Genomic DNA, 11,702 nt, shown 5'->3' with positions numbered 1-11,702 from the left:
CGGTACCTTCGCTGCGTTTTTTCCGAGTTGTTTGAGTAAGCCGCCTACGGCCGAAGCGTCAGATGTCTCAAAGGCGGTGCTGCCCCCCTGCGGTGCTGCTGCCGGCCGGGGGTCGGGCCCGGGGCCACGGCCCGGTTCGGAGTGTCGACCCTGGGCCACGGCCTTGGCGGCTCTGGGGCCGGAGCGGGACACGGCCCGGTTCGGAGTGTCGACCCTGGGCCACGGCCTTGGCGGCTCTGGGGCCGGAGCGGGCCACGGCCCGGTTCAGGGCTCCGGGCCCTGCGGCACGGCCTTGGCGGCTCTGGGGCCGGAGCGGGCCACGGCCCGGTTCGGAGTGTCGACCCTGGGCCACGGCCTTGGCGGCTCTGGGGCCGGAGCGGGACACGGCCCGGTTCGGAGTGTCGACCCTGGGCCACGGCCTTGGCGGCTCTGGGGCCGGAGCGGGACACGGCCCGGTTCGGAGTGTCGACCCTGTAGTTTGCACTACATATGAAAATACTCTGGGAAAAAAACATACAACTTCATTTACAAACCCACCAAATAATAAAGAAATGTCATAATATTTGTTCCATTTTTTCAGAATTTCTTTTCTCTCAAAAACCCTAATGCACTTAGGGTTACCAATTAACACAACCAGACTTAAGACTACTACAAGTTTTCATGTAACCATTTAGAAGAGCTGTCAGGGTTTATCTGAGACATTTTCTGCTTGCTATCTGCTTTCAAGAGTGCAGCTTGCAGTTGGGCAGCAGTGTCACAGCAGCCTCAGCTGTGTGTTCAGTTTGGCTTTACTACCCAAAACCTGCCAAGTCTGAGGCTGGAGCAGTCTTGAGACAAAATCAGGTAACATAGCATGGGATGTGCTTGTCAGCTCCATATCCTGGTGAATTGGTAGCATCCTAGTGAATTTTCTTTACTACTACAAAGATAATATTTCTGATAAATTCTACAAAAATACTTTAGTGGAGTTTTTATTTTTCCACAGGCTAGCGGCTGAATTATGTCAAGGAAAAAAGGACTTACTAAAGTCAGAGAAGTTAGTGCAGTATGGACTGTAGTAAACTTTTTTTTAAATACTCTGAAAAATCTTGACCTGATTCTGATTTTGCTATTAACAATTGACATAGTGACATTTCACTTGTGAGGGATTTGAATCCACCTTGTATTTTCAAATAACTTAAGTAATGCTTTTGCATAAAGAAATACCATAGGTCATTCTACACCCTTTCTTGTTTCCCTTTGGATCATTGTGCACTGTTTATCTGTTGATCTTGCTTTTCTTTCCATGTCTCTGAATCTCTGTGGTGCCAGTAAAACACATCACATCTGGTTTGCAGTCATAACCTTGTTTCCTTGGTAAGACTGTGGGAATTCTTCCCCTATGCATGTTACTTACAATTCAGTGGACTGTTTTATGGACCTCCAGCTAATTCTTGTTCTGCCTAAAAATCAGTTTGAATTCAGTAAGAGGCTACCATTACAGTCATTTACATTCCTGATATCTACTGATCCTGTAATTCAGTGACAAAAAAACCAGTCACAGTTGCCTAATCTACTAACTTAATTTAAAGATCTAAAAAGAAAAAAAAAGCATTTATGGAAGTGCAAATTAATGGCTGCATTGGATTTTATTTCAGCTGGTACATAATGACCTGGAAAACACAGTGCATTGGTATAACTCTGTCAGAGAAAAAAATTCCAATGGCTAGAGCATCATGTTGGCACCAAGGAGCTGGACTTTCAAAAAGGCTCAATTATTGAGTGTTGAACACTGTTGGACCTTGGGTCTTGGGTCAGAATATACTCCTTAAAACCTGGTCATGAGTTCCCTTGAAAGTCTTGCTTTGACTGCACAAGATGTTTGATTTAAGGTGTTGACCTTTCCTTACTGAATGAGAATATATATATATGTGTGTGTATATATATATATATATATATATATATATATATGAATATATATATATATATACACACACACATACACACACTCTGGGTTTGAAGAGGGACAGTTACTTCCAAAAATAGTCTGTGCTTGTGCAGCCTTTAAAAATGAAAAATAGATCCTTTAAGAGTAATGGTTAACAATGTGCTCTCATTAATCATTTCTAAATTGCTTTTCCTGGCACAAACATTTCTATGCTAGACCCCTATTCCATAGTTGGAGAGAATCCAACCTTTTAACTCTTTGATCAAACTCATATAACTCTTCACAATTATTCTGTCTTTGATGGTAACAAGAAACTCCCAAAGTATGCTTATAAATATCTCCAAACACACACTTTTGTAGAGGATCTAGTGGGGATCCTCTGATAAAATATTTAGGGAGTAGTTGGAATACTCAAATGTAGCACATGAAAGTGTTAAAAAGCAGATCTCAGCCCTCTCAGCTAAAGATCATATTCCTGAATGTTTTTAACACAATTCTTTAGCTCCTAACATCAAGTGTCATCCCTTTGGGAGAAGAGCTTGGTAAGGCACTATTTAATTTTTCCTCAATAAAAGTCAGCTGTGTATTGATCTTACAGAAGAATGAGGAGCCAGCCCTGTTTCCTGACACAAGAGGGAAGCAGAGATGTCTGTGGGGTGTAAATACTCTGCCAAACAAAGGGGTGGCAAGAAGCACAGGAAAGAGAAGCTGGGGGTCTTAACTGCAGTGAAGTTTATTGTATCATGACAAAAAAGGTATTAAATTCACCTTTTAATACTATGTGGTTGACATGCAAGCTAAGGCAGACTTGTGATCAATTTTCTTTCCTTTTTTTTTGTTTGACCACAAAACCAGACAACCCATTTTTCACCCAACTCCACTAATGAGCTTCTTTTTCTCAGGTTTTGTACTCTGCATAATGAAGAACATCTGTACCTTGAGTAAAGCTTGACATTTCCCTGCCTATTCACCGAAGGCCTTTTTCTGTTCTTTCAATGCAACACTATAAACTCAATGCCTGGGAAAGAAACCTGGTGGAGTCTCCAGAACATTCTACTCTGATCACCTTCCATCAATATTTCAGCAGAATTACCCAATTCATATGGAAATCATTTCCTTCTAATCAGTGTTTCCTATGTAACCTTGTTTATTCACTCCTACTTATTCCCACTTGCCAAGAAAGCCAAATGAGACTATTGGGGGTATCTGTCTTTTGTGACACTGAGAACAGATTAATCATGCTGACAGCATGCTAACAAAAGGATGGTTTTTATTAATTAGCACTTATAAATAATTTGTTAAAGGTTACAGAGTGCTTAATATATTCCTTAGTAAACAGTTACTACATGAACCAGCCAACCAATAAATTGCTTATAGCTAGAAAAAGCTTTTCTGTTGGGCTTAGAGTGCTTCTCAACCTTTCTGAAAACCAAGGGTCACTTACTATCCTGAGCAAAATGCTGATTGCCTAGTCTTGTGGAAATGGAGTATTTTGTACCTCATTGCCATAATATCTTTTATATGAGGTTATTGTATTTTTATTATTCATAGTAACATATCTCTTTTTATTTTGCCTTGTTTGGTCGTGTGCATAGGATTGATTTTTTGAAAGGGGAGTGACCATTTTGCAGCCTGCTTGGTGGTGTCTGGCAGAGTTCAGGTTGAGGTATAGTGATTTATGGTATGCACTGTTCAGGTAGGGTGCTATTAGCGACTTCATTAACTCTTCCTAGAAGTGCCCTCCCTCATGGACTTAGGCTGTAGTCAATAACATTACTGAACAGCTGCATATACACACATGTGAGCAGGTACAGTTCTGACATTCTGAAACTGTCTGATTTTATTTCAACACTAGCAGAATTTCGAGTTTCATAGGGCATCTAATGAAGACTGAAAAATCTGGATTTAAAATTTTGAAAAAAAGGCAGCAAAGCTTATCTCTGGTGGGCAAGGATTACATCAAGTCTCTTAACACCCCATGTATATTAGCAAGATCCAGTGGATGCTATTTAATTACCATATATTAGCAAATATATTTAATATTTTTTAATATCTAAAAATATAATGCTGTGCAGGTAAAATTCTGAGAAGATTTATATGCTTATAAAATTTCTATGAGCCCATTGTCTTCCGTTTATCACAGTGTTTCTACAGCAGAGGATAGAAAGGGAAGCTGAAGATGTTTTCTTTGTTACCTGTCTCTGATCTCAAGAGCTCCATGTGCATTCCAGGATTCTGCAGTGTAATCAGGGCTGATCCCAAGAACTCAGCTGGATTTTCCACAAGAACCGTCCGCTGTCACAGGGTTGTTTTTATTGCCGGTCTCAAGATGATAAATGTTTTCTTACAGGATCACCCAGAAAGCGTTTTTTAAAAATGAGATTTTTCTGTGATAATTTTACACCTTGTAAGGAAAATCCATGAAGTGGCTCATGTTCTTTATAATGGGTACATCAGCAAAACAGCCTATGAAAATATAGTCCTGTGCCAATTACACAAGGTGTGGAATTTGTGGTAAATTTTCACTTTGACTGTTGCTGTAGGGATTTGCTGAGATACTGACTTACTTCAGACAAATCAGAGGTTAAGAAGCCATACAGACTTTTAATCATATACAAATATAGGTGACAAAAATTTTTACCCCAACCATATCAAATGCTGGTAGATTTTGAAAGAAAATTGCATATATTTGGGCCCTTTTTGCTGCTCTATTTTAACTCAGGAGTAAATGAGAGAATTGTGATGGAAAATGAATTTAAACACAACACATTGCAGATGCCTTGAGTAGTTAGATCTTACAGAGCTTTTGGGCTGTATTATACAGTAGGGATCCAAATTTTATCCTGTGGCCTGTAAATACAATAGTAGAAAAAAGTACCCTTTTTGAATCCTCATGAAAAGTCCTAGGAAAGAATGGCCTTCAGATGGGTGCATAAGTTGTCAAAAACACTATAACAATTAAATAATGGTAGTTGCAGATTTATTGCATTATTTAAGAAAATCTTGCAGGTTTAATAGGTAGGGAATAGGAATTATCCTCCAAGCAGCAATATATTTAAATACTTAAACAAAGTGAGAGAAACTGCTCTTTATGACATGAAGGCAAATCTCTATTGTGAAGTTCTGAACAGCCAAAAGCAACCAGCAAGTTTTATTTTGTTTTCAAATGCCAGGTGTTAAATTGGAACATTTGTATGTGGTCTGGCCACACTCTGCTGTTCCCCTGGGGTGTGCTGCCCTTCCCATGGGGGAGGAGGGAATGCTGTGGCAGAAAGGAGCTCCTGTCTCCCTCCCAGAGCTTTCAGGAGCTCCCTGTGAACGGCAGAGCCTGTCTGAGCCTGCTGGAGACAAGGCTTAGCAAGGCCTCATACAGCAGAGTCTGGTCTAGTCCCAGGCTGGTTTCTTCTGTGGGCATGTTCCAAATGACATCTAATATTTAACCATAATTGAGACATTTAGAGGCAAACATGTCTAGACTAACTGATGTTTTCAAACAGCTAGTCCCCCTTTTTCTAGGAGTGTATCACTGTGAAATGCATGTAGTTAAATAATTAATACCAGATTTTTCTGTTTCATTCAGCATTCTTAACCCATAGGTAAAACTCTTGGCCACAGTTTATTCCAGTTAGACTCTGTAAAGGATGATGGTTGTTTTTCACAGGAGCTCACATTATCCCAAATTCCCTCTTAAACTTCAGGACAGAGAGGATCCCAAGTGCTCATCCTGGAAGGCATTACCATGCAGCAGTATTTTCTAATTAAAGTACAGAAAATAGGAGGTGAAATCCAGCAACCCAAACGTCAGGCTGAAGTAATATGCCAAAATATGATACAATGTAGGCCAAAACATAATATATATCCCTGTACATAATGAGAGTGCTCACTAAACATTTTTAGCATACAAATAGAAAATAAATTAACAGAGAAAACTTGTATTTCAGGAAAGAGTGAGTTCAAGGCAGGAGAGGGATAGTTTTAACTCACCACCCTCTAAGAGGGAGGGGTTATGAAGCAAAAGTGTGTGTTGTTAACACAAAATGCGGCCGTGTTCTTTTGTGTATGTAATTATGGGATCAGGAATTCACAAACGTATCTCTTGGCAGTGCGGCAGACTTCATCCACCCACTTGCCCTGGGATGACTGAGACAGGAGGACACAGTTTTCCCTCTTGCCCCCATTGGGCTGGGCACGGTCCCAGTTGGAGTACTGCAGAGCCATGCCATTGACATCCACAAACCTCCCTTCATTGACCATGTCGGTGACACCCAGCCAAAACTCGGACGCGCTGGGCACGCTTTTCTTGCCATAATCTCGCAGGATGTTTGTTTCCTCGCTGTTCCTCGGGATAGCCAACGTCCCCCCCTTGGCTATGCAGTCCTCATTGGCTTCATGGAAATGCTTGGTGCCTTCTGACATGAGGTAGCACTTCTTGTGGGCCTTGGTCCCACGAAGACACACTGTGAACAGACAGGAGTTTGCACGTTCACTACAAGTGTGGGCCTCAGCATTCAGTAATGGTTCTCCAAATGATAATTTTCCAAAAGCACCTTGAAACTTGAGCAGGCAAATCCTTCAGCAAGTGAAAGGCTCTTGACTCCACAGAGTGGGCCTGAAATTTGGAGTTAGATCAGACTTACCTGCTGGTGCTCCAGTTCATGTAGGATCCTGTGTGCAGCCAGCATGTCAGTGTGCCTTTGGAAACAGACTGCTGAAATATAACCCAGGCCTGTTCTCAGTGCCCCTTTTACCAAATAGTGCTGCTTTCACACGTTTTCTACCTTATTTCAGCAGTCCCAAAACTGATGGAATGGATGAGGTTTGTTTTGTTGCCAGATGTAAGTTGGTTATCGGGAAATCTGCATTTGGCTTTATAGTGGAGACAGATCTAAATGTCTTTTCATATTGGTGATATTTAGGTAAAGAAATTTTTTGCATCTTATTAAGCTCAGTTTCTAGCAAGCAAAGGCAGGACAGAAATGTGCTGTATTAAATGTGTCCTGCTCACCAGGAAAATATTGATTTGAAATTCGTAATACAAATCTCTGAGTGATTACTAAAAGTGTAATTCTACCTGTAGAAGATTGCATATTCACCTCCCTTGGCATTAATTTATTTTCTTTCCAGCAAAGTCTCCCCCTTCAAACTCTAAATCCAAATGAGGTAAAGTGACTTAAATCTATAAGTGCTTTTAAAAAGTGCACACTTTTTACTGAGCTTACATGACAACCTGGACCAAATCTTCTAACCATTTGAATGTATAAATCTGTTTCCTTTTACTTCTGCTGGAGAAGTCTTGATGTAAAATCTGAATGGACCAGAGGGTTAATTTGCCAGCTGCTCTGTCACTGGAATTGCCTTGCAGAGCTGCTGCTGGGGTTGTTCCAGCCCGAGGTCTGTGGGGGCAGGAACACAGGGGGGAATCCTTAAACTTTGCCTTCCAGCTCTCCTAGTGCAGATTTGTGAAAAACTGATTCTCCCAAGAAAAATAATGATGGCAAGGCGAACCCTCCTTGGTGGAGTGTTTCTTCTGAGCTGAGGAAGGTGCCAAAGGCCTGAAATAGACTCCTGTAACAATTATTTTTATAATTCTCTATGTTATTACTTGCAGATTATTTCATTTATTCCATAAGATCATCTTGTACTTATGTGCATCTTCTGTTCTGATGTTTTCTATAATCTGTTTTTAATTCCTGTCATCTTTTCTTCTAAAAAAATAATTATGTTTAATAGGATATCAAAGTCACCTTGGACCACATTCTATGTCTCAAGTTTTTAGTATTTCCAGTTGGAGTATTCACTTTATTCCTTAGCTGCATTTTCAGAATCATAATTTTCTATTAGGGTTTAACCTTCAAATTTTAATCCTTCCAATTGCCAAAGTAATGAACCTATTTATTAAATGTGCAACTCCTTAACACATTTATATTTATAGGAAGGATCAGAGAGACTTCAGCAATGCTGCAGCAATGATAAGGAGTGGATGTCTTCAGGGAGGAAGTATGTGCTGCAAAATGGTGTGTGGCAGCATTTCACATTCCACTCTGTGTAGAAAGGAGGCCCAGGAAGTTCAAGCAAAAGAAGAAATCAGATTTTTATTGTGTGTCTAAGAAACATTCATAAGCTAAAAATTGAGCTCCTTTTTTCAGTTGTTACAAGGACATTAACAAAGACAGTCAGAGCTAGGGGGGTGATAGGTGTCCTTTTGCCACATTTGGATTCCAGTTGCACAGTGTGGGTTATAAATTTAGAATAAAGCTCAAAATAAGTTTTGAGGAGAGAAATTCTCCCCGTTCTGGTTTCATTTCTAAGCCACTGTATGCTTCCTCTCAAGCTCCTTCTGGAAGCAATACAAGAATTACTTTTAAACAAGAGTTACTTGTCTAGCACAGGCTCCCTCTTTTAAGAAACTTCTAAAGCCTTCTTATAAGACATTTGAAATGAAAACGTTTTGTAAAGCCCCAAAAGCTCTATGTAACCCAATACATAAAACTGAATAACCCAGATACTACCATCCCTAAGGAAAATACATTCTGTTTCATGAGAATGATGTAATTTCCTCTGTAATGTCCTCTCATACGTGTTTAAATGCCAGGTTTTGTGTCAACAGCTGTGAAAAAGCACAACTGTCTAGTAGGTGCATGTGTATTTACCCTTCCTATTTTGTTTGGAAATTTCCATCTGGTTATTGAAATACTTAAAGGACTCTGCACGTTGGTCCAGAATATTTCTGAACTCACAGTGGATGTAACTTTGCAGTTTTATGGCAACATTCACATTTGAATATATGTTCCTATCAAAGCTGGGCACTTAACTCGCTGACCACTCAGACCCTCATTGTGCTGCCTTTGATACAAAACTCAGAGCTTGAAGTTATGCATAGCAAAGAAAAAAGTAGTTCTTGCTCTCAGTGAAGAATCACCACTCATTCCCCAGTAGCTGAGACCTGATTTTATTTGAATGCTTCCTTCAACACTTGTCTGTCTGGTAAAGCTATGGCACACCATGGTTTTATGGAGCTGTACTCCTCAGTCATAAAATCCCATTAAAGAGAGGGATGGGAGTGAAGAAGAGAGGCAGTGAGAACTGTTGGAATCCACTGACCAGCATAAGCTGCTTTACCTGTCTGCAGTGCTTGTATTTCCTTCAGAGCATTTACTTCTCGCCACAGTTTGTCAATCTGGGTCTTCAGGTCATCTTTTTCTTGCATAAAAAGAATATATAGAAATTAAAATATATGCATACAATTAAAAAAATTAAAATTACATATTAAAAGTTGTTTCAAAATATCATGCTGATATTGCTGCATTGCTGAAATGCTTTTTGATTATTTTTAAAGATTTGTTCTTAATGAAAATATTCCTCTAGGATTTCTATAAAAAACACGAGGAACACACCTTTACCTTTCCTTCTCATATTTTATCATGGATGTTGCCCTAAAAAACTGTTTGAAAATCATGGATTGTTGCAGCTAATAATTACTTAGTGAGCTGGTATCTAATTAACAGAAAATGTCCCGTTTTCTTTTGAAACTGCACACTCTGGTGTATGGACATGACATACAAAACATAGCAGGACACAAGTTGTGTTTCTTCAAAGAAATGTTATTTCTGTGAGCGTGAAAAGTTTCACACAGCTCTTGTTTCAGCACATGGAGTAACAACAAATGAAACCTGACCTGACAACCTGAATGTTGCAGATGTGCTTACTGAGCTGCAATCTCTATTTCCCAGGATTAGCCTTCCTCTGTCCCTCACTACAGAGAGGGCCTGGGGACTTGAGTCACACAAAATCACTCTGAATCACCATTTTGTAGCACTTAAAAAAGCACCAAGAATATGATTGGACAAGAAAAGAAGTTACTTTGCACATAACTCCATTTTCATGTCCTCTTTTCCATTTTTTTTTTTTAATTATCATAGTATCTTTCAGGGCAGAATTCTTTGTTCTCCAGTCAGTGTTACTCTGTGCTGGCACAAAAAAAAATTATAAGCAGCCTGTCCTTAGGACACCTAAGCTTAAAACCCTAGAGATCCCAAAGCAGAAGGAGGTGTCTACAACTGTGTGGCTCCAGAGCAGCTCAATCTCCTTGTACAATTAAAGCCACAGTTTTTTTAATTAAATAGCCCAATTTTTTAAATTCAAATACTCTCCATCAGTGAGCCTCCATCATACCTGCTTTTATTAGGAATAAGTCTTTAAATTGAATACACAGACATTTCTAAACAACATTCTGTGGTTTTGTATTTACTCTTAAGCTTTGCTGTGGGAACTGATGCTTTATCTTCTGCTAATTCATTGATGCTGACCTGCTAATTAGTTTGACTTGCCGTTTCACAGTGCTTTTCATACAACTGGAGTAATATTCCACAAAGAGTAGACAGGCATTCTGTTAAAATTAGGAAATGGTACAAAAATCTGAACAGTAATCCTTTCAGCCTGAATACTTCAGCTTGTTTCCCCCATATACACAAATCTCCATTTTTCTGATCTTAGTCAATATAGCCATGTAACTAGGAATGATCAGCCAGAGTCCTCTCTCAGCTGTACCTGTGAATTCTAAATAATGTTGACAGAGGTGAACAGCCAGAACAAAGCAATATATTTGCAGCTGTTACACAGCTCTATTTTCATAATTCATTCTGGCACCTTATTTGTGGCTTTGCTAACAGCACATAAAAATATTTAAAAGACAGACAAAATATAGACTCAAGTGTCTTTTATAAATAGTACACAGTAAATTTGCATAGTCTATAAGGTTCTATCCCTCCTCCCAGTTCAGACCCAGTACCTTTCACTCTACGTTTGCTGTGCTTCCTGGCTTTGAATTTGGAAGCCTGGCTGATGGTCTGATCCAGCAGTAGTAAGCTTATGAGTAGAAAAATCATAAGTCCAGTTTGTGCCATGTCTCTTTGAAAGACCCTAAGAGGGAGCTTGAAGAGAGTCCCTTTAGCAGCTCTGAGAGAGGTCACCCAGAGCCATCTCAGCGGGGACTGAGCTCAGCTTTATAAGGTGTGCAGGCAGGCTGGGCTGGACTCCCTCCTTCCAAAATATGTTTAGTGCTTGAGCTGGCTGTAGCATAAGACACCCCCTTGTTCTCACATCCCATCTGAAAGTGCTGTTTCCATTCTGAGCTCAGCTGTCCCAGCCCTGAACACTGCCCCGACTGCCTCACCCGTGAGCGCCACATCTTCTGATTTAACACCGGAGCCAAAACCTGGGCAAAACCAGACGGGTGCTTGTGCTCTGCCAGCCTCCAGGAGGGGCAGCCAGAGGATTTCCACAAGTGCCAGAGGCTCGCCCAGCATGGCTCTGCCCCAGGCTGGTTAAGTCATGACCGTGGCCATCACCTTCCACTGAAGCACAACCAGGATGCTGCTCCCTCAAGAAATGCAAGCACTGCAACTACAGACTCACACAGAGGATAAATACATTAAAATCCCATCATGAGAGGAATGCATATATTGGTTTATGAAGAGTTAATAAATGCTTGATAGATATGACTACTTTTCTGGTTGAGAACAGCAATCAGCAGGGTCTACTCAGGGGAACAAAAGGTAGCAGTGCTCTCCCAAAGGTTCCCAAGTTCTCATTGGAGAGTCAGAGGAAGAGTAAAACACAAGGTGCTTGAAGCAGGACAGTGTCTCCCTGGAGTCTGGAGAACTCTCTGAGTTTGAATTTCTTTCATTTGCCCATAGGCTCTGTGGACTTCTGTGGGGCTGCCTTTAATTGGGATTGCTATATGAAGTAGAACCTCTCCCTGATTTTGGTGAACAAA

General features: G+C 40.5%; 3 protein-coding genes across 3 annotated transcripts in view; 1 reads left to right on the top strand and 2 right to left on the bottom strand.

The window, feature by feature from the left end:
• PDCD5 (programmed cell death 5) overlaps positions 1-11,702 on the top strand; it is a 279,491-nt gene that overhangs the window by 93,128 nt on the left and 174,661 nt on the right. The gene's annotated exons all lie outside the window — the stretch shown is intronic.
• ANKRD27 (ankyrin repeat domain 27) overlaps positions 1-11,702 on the bottom strand; it is a 166,053-nt gene that overhangs the window by 87,289 nt on the left and 67,062 nt on the right. The gene's annotated exons all lie outside the window — the stretch shown is intronic.
• On the bottom strand, positions 4,919-10,895 carry CLEC3A (C-type lectin domain family 3 member A). The gene is made up of 3 exons (XM_068202526.1): positions 10,716-10,895; positions 9,047-9,127; positions 4,919-6,384 (listed from the first exon to the last, which is right to left on the bottom strand). Exons 1-3 carry the CDS (start codon positions 10,828-10,830, stop codon positions 5,993-5,995), a joined length of 588 nt encoding a protein of 195 aa, XP_068058627.1. The 5' UTR covers positions 10,831-10,895; the 3' UTR covers positions 4,919-5,992.

The sequence above is a fragment of the Anomalospiza imberbis genome, chromosome 12 (genome assembly GCF_031753505.1).
Source record: "Anomalospiza imberbis isolate Cuckoo-Finch-1a 21T00152 chromosome 12, ASM3175350v1, whole genome shotgun sequence".
NCBI lineage: Eukaryota > Metazoa > Chordata > Aves > Passeriformes > Viduidae > Anomalospiza > Anomalospiza imberbis.
The sequence above is the reverse complement of the archived record's forward strand: the minus strand, read 5'-3'. Positions and strand labels throughout refer to the sequence as shown.

Coding starts and splice junctions, on each gene's coding strand:
- CLEC3A (XM_068202526.1), bottom strand. CDS start 10,830: ATGGCACAAACTGGACTTATGATTTTTCTACTCATAAGCTTACTACTG. Junction 9,128..10,715: donor CAGCAAACGTAGAGTGAAAG/GTACTGGGTCTG, acceptor TTTTTATGCAAG/AAAAAGATGACCTGAAGACC. Junction 6,385..9,046: donor AATACAAGCACTGCAGACAG/GTAAAGCAGCTT, acceptor GTCTGTTCACAG/TGTGTCTTCGTGGGACCAAG.